Source organism: Cherax quadricarinatus, chromosome 22 (genome assembly GCF_038502225.1).
Source record: "Cherax quadricarinatus isolate ZL_2023a chromosome 22, ASM3850222v1, whole genome shotgun sequence".
Taxonomy (NCBI): Eukaryota; Metazoa; Arthropoda; class Malacostraca; order Decapoda; family Parastacidae; genus Cherax; species Cherax quadricarinatus.
The window spans coordinates 18,836,375-18,851,595 of NC_091313.1; the positions used below are offsets into that span (position 1 = coordinate 18,836,375).

General features: G+C 45.0%; 1 protein-coding gene across 7 annotated transcripts in view; it reads left to right on the forward strand.

Moving 5' to 3' along the window:
• Nucleotides 1-15,221, forward strand: part of Sarm (sterile alpha and armadillo motif) — a 500,429-nt gene that overhangs the window by 20,980 nt on the left and 464,228 nt on the right. Inside the window, exons 1-2 of one of the 7 annotated variants that reach the window (XM_070087517.1) lie at nt 1,650-1,713; nt 5,307-5,734. The exons of 5 other annotated variants lie outside the window; for them this stretch is intronic. In XM_070087517.1, coding sequence (XP_069943618.1) covers nt 5,681-5,734 — 54 coding nt within the window. In that variant the 5' untranslated portion in view covers nt 1,650-1,713; nt 5,307-5,680. Of the gene's footprint in view, nt 1-1,649; nt 1,714-5,303; nt 5,735-15,221 lie in introns of those variants that run through there. One more of the 7 variants, XM_070087518.1, reaches the window with a different exon arrangement.

Consider the following 15,221-nt stretch of genomic DNA (forward strand, 5'->3'; position numbering starts at 1 on the left):
TGCTTGTGGGGGATCCTGCTCCTCTCTGTGTTACTTGTGGCGAGCTGCTGACTGTGCCACACAATTTATTTTCCCGTGGCTAAGACGTTTTGTTTTTCGATTTTTTTTATATCTAAGGCATTTCTTAATATCTATTATTTTTTTGTTGATGGATATTTTAACCTTGTGGGGGAGGGGGTATATCGTAAGGGTTCTTAATTGGAGATATCACAGGTTGAAAGTAGACACACTTGTAGGATAGTAGCTATATTGTCAGACTGAGATGAGGGATGGAGCCCCAGCTGCCTTGCCTGTCTACGCCTGGATGGTCTGCCGCCGAGTGAGGCCGGGACAGAGGAATGGGCCTCCTCGTGTGCATCCCGTGACGTCACACAAAGCCACAGGCCTACGAGGGGTCTCGTGTCTAAAGCACATGGATGATGCTACTGCTATGCTATATAATACTGGGAATACAGGGATCAGCAACTATGCTGACAGGTACGTGTGCGTGTGGGGGAAGGGGTACGTGTGCTTGTGGGAGAGGAGGTACGTGTGCGTGTGGGGGAGGGGATACGTGTGCGTGTGGGGGAGGGGGTACGTGTGCGTGTGCGGGAGGTGGTACGTGTACCTGTGCGTGTGTGGGTGTGAAACCTTTTGTTGTGTTGAGCACTGAACGACCTTTTGTTTCCATCACACTGTAAATTGCGAACCTCCTTCATTCCTTCCTGTTAGCCACACCATCTACAGTGCTCCTTCATTCCTTCCTGTTAGCCACACCATCTACAGTGCTCCTTCATTCCTTCCTGTTAGCCACACCATCTACAGTGCTCCTTCATTCCTTCCTGTTAGTCACACCATCTACAGTGCTCCTTCATTCCTTCCTGTTAGTCACACCATCTACAGTGCTCCTTCATTCCTTCCTGTTAGCCACACCATCTACAGTGCTCCTTCATTCCTTCCTGTTAGCCACACCATCTACAGTGCTCCTTCATTCCTTCCTGTTAGCCACACCATCTACAGTGCTCCTTCATTCCTTCCTGTTAGCCACACCATCTACAGTGCTCCTTCATTCCTTCCTGTTAGCCACACCATCTACAGTGTTCCTTCATTCCTTCCTGTTAGCCACACCATCTACAGTGCTCCTTCATTCCTTCCTGTTAGTCACACCATCTACAGTGCTCCTTCATTCCTTCCTGTTAGTCACACCATCTACAGTGCTCCTTCATTCCTTCCTGTTAGCCACACCATCTACAGTGCTCCTTCATTCCTTCCTGTTAGCCACACCATCTACAGTGCTCCTTCATTCCTTCCTGTTAGCCACACCATCTACGGTCTTTGTAAACATTCATCTTGTAATGTTTTTTTTCCCCATCTCACCCATCATTGTCTTTATTTATCCACTAATTATTAGCTGATCACTACGTCTTCCAGTTACACTGTTAGTAAGAGTCAAGTCGACATCCAGCATAGCTCCAGTCAGACCTAACAGTGGCAGTCCAGTCATACTCCACGGTCAGACTTGACAGTGGCACTACAGAGGGTACAGCAACTGCTGCCTGCAGCTCGACCCACTGTGCTGTGTCCGTGCAGCACTCCAGAGTGGGTAGCCTGCCTCCCCCGCCCCACTCAGGACACACTACCCACCAGACTTGCCCACCGCCTCACCGGCATTTTGCCTGCTTGTGGTGGAGGTGTGAGCTGTGCTCCCCACTAGCTCCGTCAGCACCACCCCTTGTACGTCCCTGGGGGAATCTCCAAGTGTTATGTGTATCTATGTCTCGTGTGTCCCCGTGTCTAGTGTGTTCGCAGCGACTGGAACCCTGCGAGTGTTTAACGTGTGGGTGGGGTCACCTGACGTGAGGGACGAGTGCTTGACCTGAAGTGATTTAAGATTGGTCAGCTGTTATTATGGTCAGCTGTTTATTGTTGTTATTACTGGGTTTAACAAAGCACATCAGTGTTAGCTTCAGTGTGGTTGTCTTGGCTCACCGCCAGGACCAGAACGGAACCTTTCCCTTATAGTGTAGATTTACCTGTTACGCCTGGATGAGGCAGTATAGCGCATTCCGCTACGCCTTCACCACGGTAGTGTAGCGTAGTATGTTAGTTCTGGACCAGGGCAATGTAGCGTATTCAGCTACGACTGCATGATTTTGTACCAAAAGAACCTTAGGAAACTTACCTAACCTTATTATAACAAGCGCAATTTAATTTAGCCTAATCCAACTAAATATATTTTATATAACTTTATAATAATTTAATTAATAAACAAAGACAATGAAATATATTTTTTCGTTAGGTTCAGAATGATTTTTGCGAAATTATTACATACACAAATTTTCGCTTGTCCTATTCGGCAAGAAGTGCATTGGTATTTAAGCCAAAATCAAAAGTTTTACATATTCGGCACGACATATATATATGTACCCAGAGTCTAAATTCAGACTTAAATGTAGCGCAGTCTGCTTCGTCTTGGTCCTGCAGCGTAGCGTAGTTTACGTCAGCGGCATTGTAGCGCAATCTGCTATGTCTAACCCAGAGAGTTGTAGCTACGACAGGGACTGAAATATTATTATAATCTAAAAGAAGCGCTAAACCACAAGGGTTACAGGGACTGAAAAATATTGCTATTGAGGATGTAATAAATGAAGTGATTCGTGTTAAGAAATGACAAGATTTTCGTATTTAGCGAAACTGGACAACCTGACAGTATGTTGCTACATTATTGTATATGATAGTTACACTGTGAGAACACCAGCAGTGTGCTGCAACATTATTCTATATGATAATTACACTGTGAGAACACCAGCAGTGTGCTGCAACATTATTCTATATGATAATTACACTGTGGGAACACCAGCAGTGTGCTCTATACGTTATTCTATATAATAGTTAGATAGCAGGAACACTGGGAGATTGCATTAGTGTCAGTCTGAGCTGGCAGACTTCAGACATGTCAAGAAGACACCAGCCATCACACTAGCTAGGACTGCTGCTAGACACCAGCCATCACACTAGCTAGGACTGCTGCTAGACACCAGCCATCACACTAGCTAGGACTGCTGCTAGACACCAGCCATCACACTAGCTAGGACTGCTGCTAGACACCAGCCATCACACTAGCTAGGACTGCTGCTAGACACCAGCCATCACACTAGCTAGGACTGCTGCTAGACACCAGCCATCACACTAGCTAGGACTGCTGCTAGACACCAGCCATCACACTAGTTAGGACTGCTGCCAGACACCAGTCATCACACTAGTTAGGAATACAGCCAGACACTAGCCATCACACTAACTAGGACTGCAGCCAGACACCACTAATCACACTAGCCAGGGCTGCAGCCAGACACCAGTCATCATACTAGCTAGGACTGCTGCTAGACACCAGTCATCACACTAGCCAGGACTTCAGACAGACACCAGTTATCACACTAGCTAGGACTGCAGCCAGACACCAGCCATCACACTAGCTAGGACTGCTGCTAGACACCAGTCATCACACTAGCCAGGACCGCAGCCATACACCAGTGATCACACTAGCCAAGACTGCAGGCACACACCAGCCGTCACACTAGCTAGGACTGCTGCCAGACACCATCCATCACACTAGCTAGGACTGCAGCCAGACACCAGCCATTACACTAGCTAGGACTGCTGCCAGACACCAGTCATCACACTAGCTAGGACTGCTGTCAGACACCAGCCATCACACTAGCTAGGACTGCTGCCAGACACCAGCCATCACACTAACTAGGACTGCTGTCAGACACCAGCCATCACACTAGCTAGGACTGCAGCCAGACACCAGCCATCACACTAGCTAGGACTGCTGCCAGACACCAGCCGTCACACTAGCTAGGACTCCTGCCAGACACCAGCCGTCACACTAGCTAGGACTCCTGCCAGACACCAGCCATCACACTAGCTAGGACTGCAGCCAGACACCAGCCATCACACTAGCTAGGACTGCAGCCAGACACCAGCCATCACACTAGCTAGGACTGCTGCCAGACACCAGCCATCACACTAGCTAGGACTGCTGCCAGACACCAGCCATCACACTAGCTAGGACTGCTGCCAGACATCAGCCATCACACTATCTAGGACTGCAGCCAGACACCAGCCGTCACACTAGCTAGGACTGCTGCCAGACACCAGCCATCACACTAGCTAGGACTGCAGCCAGACACCAGCCATCACACTAGCTAGGACTGCAGCCAGACACCAGCCATCACACTAGCTAGGACTGCAGCCAGACACCAGCCGTCACACTAGCTAGGACTGCTGCCAGACACCAGCAATCACACTAGCTAGGACTGCAGCCAGACACCAACCATCACACTAGCTAGGACTGCAGCCAGACACCAGCCATCACACTAGCTAGGACTGCTGCCAGACACCAGCCGTCACACTAGCTAGGACTGCAGCCAGACACCAGCCGTCACACTAGCTAGGACTGCTGCCAGACACCAGCAATCACACTAGCTAGGACTGCAGCCAGACACCAACCATCACACTAGCTAGGACTGCAGCCAGACACCAGCCATCACACTAGCTAGGACTGCAGTCAGACACCAGCCATCACACTAGCTAGGACTGCAGCCAGACAAGGTCATCCCTTCACGCAGCGTCTCTTGCTATACATGGTGCTGACCAGAGCTCAAGCAACACTACTCCCAAACACCCAAGATAAATATCTCACTGTGTTACATGGAGGGTAAGTAACCCAGCTTAACCTAGTCAGGCCACCGTGGTTTGTTTCTACTGGTAGGCTGTGACCTGCTTCCTCAGGGTGCGACCCACTGCCTCCATCTAACACCCAGGTACCTACTTACTGCTAGGTGACTGGCAGCACTACAGACGTAAGGAAGCATTTCCCCAGCCTTTTCATTTGTGTCGGGATTGAACCCTGGTACTTCAGATATAAGAAAGCATTACCACTTGAACAAACAAGTGATGAACGTTCAAATTTGAACGTTGCCCGTTCCTTCTCGTTCTCCTCGTTGCTGAACGTATGAATAACTTTTTTTTCTTTTTCTGTGTGGTTAAATGCATGTTTTTATTTTTTATATTTATGTCACGTGAATTGGAGGAAGCATGGATTCCTTCTTATGAAGTGTTCGTTTTAGTGTCGTCACTATTATGCGGTGGGAGAGTTAAGTGTCACCTAAGTATCAGTTCTTGTAACTTGACAGTGCTCCGTCCTGGATCGAAACGTCGTAAGGTTCCTCTGCTGGATCCTGGTTTTTGTTCATTTTTTTCAGCCACGGTATTGTTATTCTTTCTTTTGTTATTATTTGTGTAGTTAATTAAATTGTGCGCAGATGTGGGCGTCCCCAGTGCAAGAAGTCTTCACCGGTGTATACAAAGAGAAGTAGACGAATCTTAAGTTAAGTACACTAATGAGTACCCTAGAGTATACCGCATCTGCTCCCGTGACACCTATAACTGATTTGCGCGTATGCGCGTGCGTGTGTGGAGGTATTAAATCTGGAGGGTACCAACGTCGTCTGTATTAAATCTGGAGGGTACCAACCCCGGCTATATTAAATCTGGAGGCATCATCACTGGAGGAATTAACTATTGACCCTGGAGGTATCAAGACTGTGAGCATCAACACCGGGGGTGTCATCACCGCACCTGGGTTGCTACAGGTGTTGATGCAGTAGGTGGGAGACGTGGACAAGGCTGGCGGCACATGTCGAGGATGGGAAGCATGTGTGTCCATCTCCCACACCACAAGTCCACACAGGTCAGTCAGTATGCCAATGATTTTTTCAACAATGCTACTACTACTACCACCACCACCACTACTACCACTTCTGCTACTGCCTTTACTACTACTACTACCACCACTACTATATTACCACTACTTCTACCGCTACTACAACTGCTACTAAAACTAGTACCACCACTAATACTACTAATATTACTACTACTACTACCACCACCACTAATACTACTACCCATCCTTCAGAGTGCAGGCACTGTACTTCCCACCTACTACCACTACCACCACCATCAGCGCTACTATTACTACTACTACTACTACTACCATTACTACCATTACTACCATTACTACCATTACTACTATCACTACTATCACTACTACTGTTACCACTCTTCGGTCCCCCCGCCCCCTGCCATATTGTCTTCTCTCCTTTTCTATTTTCTCGCCCAAAATGTGGCCTGACAGTGGTCCACGTCGGACCGAAACGCCGTCATAAGGTTTCAGTCCTAAGTGCTGGTTTTTGCTGAATGGTTTTCAACACGTGACAGCGTTGCTTGTTACCAAGACTGACATGTGACAGAATTGCTTGTTACCAAGACTGACATGTGACAGAATTGCTTGTTACCAAGACTGACATGTGACAGCATTGCTTGTTACCAAGACTGACATGTGACAGCATTGCTTGTTACCAAGACTGACATGTGACAGTATTGCTTGTTACCAAGACTGACATGTGACAGTATTGCTTGTTACCAAGACTGACACGTGACAGTATTGCTTGTTACCAAGACTGACATGTGACAGCATTGCTTGTTACCAAGACTGACATGTGACATTATTGCTTGTTACCGAGACTGACATGTGACAGCATTGCTTGTTACCAAGACTGACATGTGACATTATTGCTTGTTACCAAGACTGACATGTGACAGCATTGCTTGTTACCAAGACTGACATGTGACAGCATTGCTTGTTACCAAGACTGACATGTGACATTATTGCTTGTTACCAAGACTGACATGTGACAGCATTGCTTGTTACCAAGACTGACATGTGACAGCATTGCTTGTTACCAAGACTGACATGTGACAGCATTGCTTGTTACCAAGACTGACATGTGACATTATTGCTTGTTACCAAGACTGACATGTGACAGCATTGCTTGTTACCAAGACTGACATGTGACAGCAGTGCTTGTTACCAAGACTGACATGTGACAGCAGTGCTTGTTACCAAGACTGACATGTGACATTATTGCTTGTTACCAAGACTGACATGTGACAGCATTGCTTGTTACCAAGACTGACATGTGACAGCATTGCTTGTTACCAAGACTGACATGTGACAGCATTGCTTGTTACCAAGACTGACATGTGACAGCATTGCTTGTTACCAAGACTGACATGTGACATTATTGCTTGTTACCAAGACTGACATGTGACAGCAGTGCTTGTTACCAAGACTGACATGTGACAGCAGTGCTTGTTACCAGGACTGACATGTGACATTATTGTTTGTTACCAAGACTGACATGTGACAGCAGTGCTTACCAAGACGGACATGTGACAGCAGCGCTTACCAAGACGGACATGTGACAGCAGCGCTTGTTACTAAGACTGACATGTGACATTATTGCTTGTTGCCAAGACTGACATGTAACAGCATTGCTTGTTACCAAGACTGATATGTAATAGCAGTGCTTGTTACTAAGACTGACATGTAACAGCAGCGCTTGTTACTAAGACTGACATGTGACAGCGGTGTCTGTTACCAAGACTGACATGTGACAGCAGTGCTTGTTACTAAGACTGACATGTGACATTATTGCTTGTTGCCAAGACTGACATGTAACAGCATTGCTTGTTACCAAGACTGATATGTAACAGCAGTGCTTGTTACTAAGACTGACATGTAACAGCAGCGCTTGTTACTAAGACTGACATGTGACAGCGGTGTCTGTTACCAAGACTGACATGTGACAGCAGTGCTTGTTGCCAAGACTGACATGTGACAGCATTGCTTGTTACCAAGACTGACATGTGAGAGCGGTTTTTGTTACCAAGACTGACATGTGAGAGCGGTTTTTGTTACCAAGACTGACATGTGAGAGCAGTTTTTGTTACCAAGACTGACATGTTACAGCATTGCTTGTTACCAAGACTGACATGTTACAGCATTGCTTGTTACCAAGACTGACATGTTACAGCATTGTTTGTTACCAAGACTGACATGTTACAGCATTGTTTGTTACCAAGACTGACATGTGACAGCATTGCTTGTTACCAAGACTGACATGTGACAGCATTGCTTGTTACCAAGACTGACATGTGACAGCATTGCTTGTTACCAAGACTGACATGTTACAGCATTGTTTGTTACCAAGACTGACATGTGACAGCATTGCTTGTTACCAAGACTGACATGTGACGGCAGTGCTTGTATTATGGTAAGGGTATTTTCTTGGCAATGGTGATGAACGGTGGGCACCAGGAGTGCCAGGGCATGCTATCAGTGCCTTCTTCAGCGTCAAACTAGGTTAGGGCTAATGTCAAGGATGATCGGTGATCCACCCAGCTTAGTGGAGAGGCAGGATCACTCCACTACCACTCCTGGCGCAGAATACTCCCTTCACGGATGATAAACTTCGTCAAACTCAATAAGTTTAAACTTTTTTACATTAAAAGCTTTTAATTACATATATATATTTTTTTTGTCTTTGGAAAATTGGTATTTCCTGAAATTGCTTCGAAATCTAAACAAAAAATGCAGATGGGTTGTTGCTTCGTGAAGCGGAGTTCCGTCTAGGTGACAGTCATGTACAAACTCAGTTGTGTTGACAGTCTTCACTGTGAGTGAACACCGAGTGGCACTGTATCTTCAGTTGGAGTGGCACTGTATCTTCAGTTGGAGTGGCACTGTATCTTCAGTTGGAGTGGCACTGTATCTTCAGTTAGTGGCACTGTATCTTCAGTTAGTGGCACTGTATCTTCAGTAAGTGGCACTGTATCTTCAGTTAGTGGCACTGTATCTTCAGTTAGTGGCACTGTATCTTCAGTAAGTGGCACTGTATCTTCAGTAAGTGGCACTGTATCTTCAGTAAGTGGCACTGTATCTTCAGTAAGTGGCACTGTATCTTCAGTAAGTGGCACTGTATCTTCAGTAAGTGGCACTGTATCTTCAGTAAGTGGCACTGTATCTTCAGTAAGTGGCACTGTATCTTCAGTTAGTGGCACTGTATCTTCAGTTAGTGGCACTGTATCTTCAGTAAGTGGCACTGTATCTTCAGTTAATGGCACTGTATCTTCAGTTAGTGGCACTGTATCTTCAGTTAGTGACACTGTATCTTCAGTTCGAGTGGCACTGTATCTTCAGTTAGTGACACTGTATCTTCAGTTCGAGTGGCACCGTGTCTTCAGTTCGAGTGGTACTGTATCTTCAGTTCGAGTGGCACTGTGTCTTCAGTTAGTGGCACTGTGACTTCAGTTAGATTGGCACTGTTTTCAGTTAGTGGCACTGTGTCTTCAGTTAGTGGCACTGTCTTCAGTTAGAGTGGCACTATATCTTCAGTTAGAGTGGCACTGCGTCTTCAGTTAGTGACACTTTGTCTTAAGTTAGAGTGGCACTTTGTCTTAAGTTAGTGGCACTGTGTCTTCAGTTAGTGGCACTGTCTTCAGTTAGTGGCACTGTGTCTTCAGTTAGTGGCACTGTGTCTTCAGTTAGTGGCACTGTCTTCAGAGTGGCACTGTGTCTTCAGTGGCACTGTCTTCAGTTAGTAGCACTGTGTCTTTAGTGGCACTGTGTCTTCAGTTAGTGGCAATTTGTCTTCAGTTAGTGTCACTGTGTCTTCAGTTAGAGTGGCACTGTGTCATCAGTTAGTGACACTGTGTCATCAGTTAGTGACACTGTGTCATCAGTTAGTGACACTGTGTCATCAGTTAGTGACACTGTGTCATCAGTTAGTGACACTGTGTCATCAGTTAGAATGGCATTGTGTCATCAGTTAGTGACACCTTGTCATCAGTTAGTGGCACAGTGTCATCAGTTAGTGGCACAGTGTCATCAGAGTGACACTGTGTCATCAGTTAGTGGCACTGTATCTTCAGTTAGTGGCACTGTATCTTCAGTTAGTGGCACTGTGTCTTCAGTTAGATTGGCACTGTTTTCAGTTAGTGGCACTGTCTTTAGTTAGTGGCACTGCCTTCAGTTAGTGGCACTGTATCATCAGTGGCACTGTATCTTCAGTTAGTGGCGCTGTGTCTTCAGTTAGAGTGGCACTGTGTCTTCAGTTAGATTGGCACTGTGTTTTCAGTTAATGGCACTGTCTTCAGTTAGATTGGCACTTTTCAATTAGTGGCACTGTCTTCAGTTAGATTGGCACTGTCTTCAGTTAGGTTGGCACTGTCTTCAGTTAGATTGGGACTGTCTTCAGTTAGTGGCACTGTGTCTTCAGTTAGTAGCACTGTCTTTAGTTAGTGGCACTGTGTTTTCAGAGTGGAACTGTCTTCAGTTAGTGGCACTGTCTTCAGTTATAGTGGCACTGTGTTCAGTTAGTGGCACTGTGTTCAGTTAGTGGCACTGTCTTCAGTTAGTGGCACTGTGTCATCGAAGTGGCACTGTGTCATCAGTTAGTGACACCTTGTTATCAGTGACAGTGTCATCAGTTAGTGACACTGTGTCATTAGAGTAGCACTGTGTCATCAGTTAGTGGCACTGTATCTCCTCCAGTTAGAGTGGCACTGTCTTCAGTTAGAGTGGCACTGTCTTCAGTTAGTGGCACTGTGTCTTCAGTTAGTGACACTGTCTTCAGTTAGTGGCACTGTGTCTTCAGTTAGTGGCACTGTCTTCAGTTATAGTGGCACTGTGTCTTCAGCTAGTGGCACTGTCTTCATTTAGTGGCACTGTGTCTTCAGCTAGTGGCAATGTCTTCTGTTACTGGCACTGTGTTTTCAGTTAGTGGCACTGTGTCTTCAGTTAGTGGCACTGTCTTCAGTTAGTGACACCTTGTCATCAGTGGCACTGTGTCATCAGTTAGTGACACTGTCATCAGTTAGAGTGGCACTGTGTCATCAGTTAGTGGCACTGTGTCATCAGTTAGAGTGGCACTGTGTCATCAAGGAAGATTCATCTCTGAGAGTCTAGTATTATAGTTGTTTTTAGTCTTGAAATTTACTGGACAAAAGATTGTTTCATATCAGTTTTTCTGGATATTGTTTGATAGTGTCATGTTGTATAACATGAAGGAGAGAGACATGTGGTAGGAGAGAATGAGAGAGACATGTGGTAGGAGAGTAAGAGGAGAGAGACATGTGGTAGGAGAGTAAGAGGAGAGAGACATGTGGTAGGAGAGTAAGAGGAGAGAGACATGTGGTAGGAGAGTAAGAGGAGAGAGACATGTGGTAGGAGAGTAAGAGGAGAGAGACATGTGGTAGGAGAGTAAGAGGAGAGAGACATGTGGTAGGAGAGTAAGAGGAGAGAGACGTGTGGTAGGAGAGTAAGAGGAGAGAGACGTGTGGTAGGAGAATAAGAGGAGAGAGACATGTGGTAGGAGAGTAAGAGGAGAGAGACATGTGGTAGGAGAGTAAGAGGAGAGAGACATGTGGTAGGAGAGTAAGAGGAGAGAGACATGTGGTAGGAGAGTAAGAGGAGAGAGACATGTGGTAGGAGAGTAAGAGGAGAGAGACATGTGGTAGGAGAGTAAGAGGAGAGAGACGTGTGGTAGGAGAGTAAGAGGAGAGAGACGTGTGGTAGGAGAGTAAGAGGAGAGAGACGTGTGGTAGGAGAGTAAGAGGAGAGAGACATGTGGTAGGAGAGTAAGAGGAGAGAGACGTGTGGTAGGAGAGTAAGAGGAGAGAGACGTGTGGTAGGAGAGTAAGAGGAGAGAGACTTGTGGTAGGAGAATAAGAGGAGAGAGACATGTGGTAGGAGAGTAAGAGGAGAGAGACATGTGGTAGGAGAGTAAGAGGAGAGAGACGTGTGGTAGGAGAGTAAGAGGAGAGAGACGTGTGGTAGGAGAGTAAGAGGAGAGAGACGTGTGGTAGGAGAATAAGAGGAGAGAGACATGTGGTAGGAGAGTAAGAGGAGAGAGACATGTGGTAGGAGAGTAAGAGGAGAGAGACATGTGGTAGGAGAGTAAGAGGAGAGAGACGTGTGGTAGGAGAATAAGAGGAGAGAGACATGTGGTAGGAGAGTAAGAGGAGAGAGACATGTGCTAGAGGATGTGTACTGGGTAAAGATATAATAGGAGGTTGTGTTAAAATGTAATATTTTCATATTACGAAGGTGGGATGGTTGTTGTTTACTGGGTCTAGTGTGGATGTTGATGTGATGGAGGCACGAGGCGTGGTTGATGTGATGGAGGCACGAGGCGTGGTTGATGTGATGGAGGCACGAGGCGTGGTTGATGTGATGGAGGCACGAGGCGTGGTTGACCACAAAGATGAACGGATCACGGAAATTCTCAGTGGCGTCACACTTTCTCAACAACGAAAAGAAACACTGTTTATAGAAATGGAGAACGTTGAACTCACTTTGAATTCACCCTGTAGAATCAGGGTGAGACGGAGAGAGCAACAGGCAAGACGTGAAATTGAAGAAAATCCAAAATTTCTTTCTTCACATGGAAAATCCAACGGACTTTTAATGAAAGTAGATGGAACATACACTGACCACAATAAACGAGAGAAATATTTACGTCACACTGTAACTCAATGTTCAGTGAGCCATGAATCAGTTTTAGGACTGACGACACAAACTGGTTCTTAAGAACGAGAAGCAGAACGCTACAGACAACTTCGAAGAAGTCAGTGATTTCATGCAAATGCTCTCTGTCCCAGGCCCTAACTCGTGCAACTCCATATGCATTTAGAACTGCAAGAAACCATTGTCTCACTCCTTAAATGTTCTACGGAGAGTGTCTGGACACAGGTACAGCTCCACTACACAAAGTTGACAGTAAAGAAGTTGCAGAAAACTAGACTAATAGCTTTGACGTCCCACATTATTAAGATCTTTGAAAAGATTTTAAGAAACAAGATTGTCAGTCTCACTGAAGCTCAGCAATTGCTCAACCCAGGTCAACCTGGGTTCAGAACAGGTCGCTCCTGCCTCTCGCAATTACTGGATCATTACGACATGGTTTTGGAAACATTGGAAGACAAGCATTATACAGTTGTGTATACCGACTTTGTGAACGCTTTTGACAAGTGTGACCATGGGCGTAATTGCGCATGAAATGCGTGGAAAAGAAACAACCGGAAAGGTGGGCAGATGGATATTGAACCTAAGAAATGGATCAGAAAGAATAATGGCAAACAAAGTGAAATCAGGGGCTTCTACAGTAAAAGGCTCTTCCTCAAGGCACGGTTCTCGCCCCATTTCTCTTCCTCAATTTCATATCTGACATAGCGACATAAAATAAATCTGACATAGATAGGGACATAAATCTGACACAGACAGGGACATAAATCTAATACAGACAGGGACATAAATCTGACATAGACAGGGACATTAATCTGACATAAACAGAGCATAAATCTGACATAGATAGGGACATAAATCTGACACAGATAGGGACATAAATCTGACATAGGGACATAATCTGACATAAACAGAGCATAAATCTGACATAGACAAGGACATAATTCGTGGCACGGTATCAATATCCTTTGCAGACGATACAAGAATTTGTATGAGAGTGGTATGGATCCACAGAAGACACAGGGAACCTCCAAGCTGATGTAGACCAAGTCTTCCAGTGAGTCACTAACAACAACATAATTTTCATTGAAGACAAATTTCAATTACTCTAGGGTAAAAGTGAAGAAATCAGAACGAGCTCATAGTACAAGACAAACTCAAATCACTCAGTAGAGCAGAAGTCTAGTGGAAGAAACTTGAGAGTAATAATGTCTGAGGATCTTACCTTCATGGAGCACCACAGTGCTATTATCGCAACTGCAAAGAAAATGATAGATTAGATAACAAGAACTTTTCAAACATATGCCAAACCAGTGATAATGCTCTTCAGGTCACTTGTTTTGTCTAAGTTAGAATATTGCTGTATACTAACGACCCCACCTTCAAGGCAGGCAAACCTTCACTGCCAGTATGTCATGTGGGTTCGATAACGTGGATGGGGTAAAAATACTCACGTAGGCTGGTAGTACGTATAATATATAACGGAAAGTATGGGAAGCGCCAACAGCAGACCTGCCTCTCTCTGCTCCCTATCTTAGACTGACCCACCAGTGCCTACGGGTGAGCGGTATTTGAAAACATGCTGTGGTCAGCAGCAATGTGAATAACAGTTAGTGATTCACACAGACGGTTGGTAGTGAGTCATCTACTGGTACACTGGTTACTAGGAACTGGTACTACTACTGAGAGCTCGGCGACGCTAACGTATGTCGTCCCAACATACAGCTAATACAACTAGAGACAGCAGGTGTACGGCTTGGGCTGATTCTATACAATGTCAAAGTACACAACAATTGAACATAATAACATACATAAGTAGAATATTGGAATGGAAGCTTACGTAACTGAACTGTAATGAAACTGTAATGCATTATAAGGTATAATATAGCACAACTCATCGAATGAGACAACATTGGGATTACACAATAGAAGTTATAAAAAAAATTGATTGATCGATCTGTATTCTTGTGATCTACGGATTCTGAGGAAGGAATATATACAAAGAAAGAAGTGTTTAACAGAAAGGCAGTTTCGGTGCACTCAAATCTAGACTGTTAACTCTCAGAATTCGGAGAGAACGTGAACCCAAAAAAAATTCTTGAATACTGATAAGTTGATACTGTTGATACAGGTTATTTACATTTAACCCCAACTCTGCTAGGGTGAGATTGACATATGCAGAATGGGTGTCATCTCTGGGAGGATCAAACTCTGTTGCACTGGCTAATTCATGCCGTATTTGAGGCAAATCTGAATTGGTAGTTACAAATGATACTTGAGGATTTCTCAATACCTGTCGTGTACGTAGGGAATAACGACATTCAGGTTGATCGTCTGACTGAGTATCAGAGGTAGAGAGTACAGGATCAGGAGAATTGTCAGAGTCTGTCACATTAGTCTGGGTTGGAACATCATTATCATCACATACTAACTTCATATGATCTAAATGCGATTCTTTATACTGACCAGTACTAATTTCTCTAACCTTATACTTATTACCAGTGATATATTCAACTACTCGATAAGGACCAACAAACTTTTGATCAAGCTTTGGCATTGCAGACGTTTTGTTAAAGTTAGTCAGCATAACTCTCGAACCTACTTTGATTTTGGATGGCTTTGCTCGAGTGTTTGCGACTCTTGTAAATTCTGCTGTTGATTTATGAAGTGTTTCATGGATTCTTCTAAAAACACTTTGAGCTAAGCTGGTACGAGTTGCTATGAAATCATCAGGGTTGTAATTTGGTTTCGGATTAGAATATAGCAACTCATAAGGCAAACGTTTATCTACACCATACAATGCATAATGTGG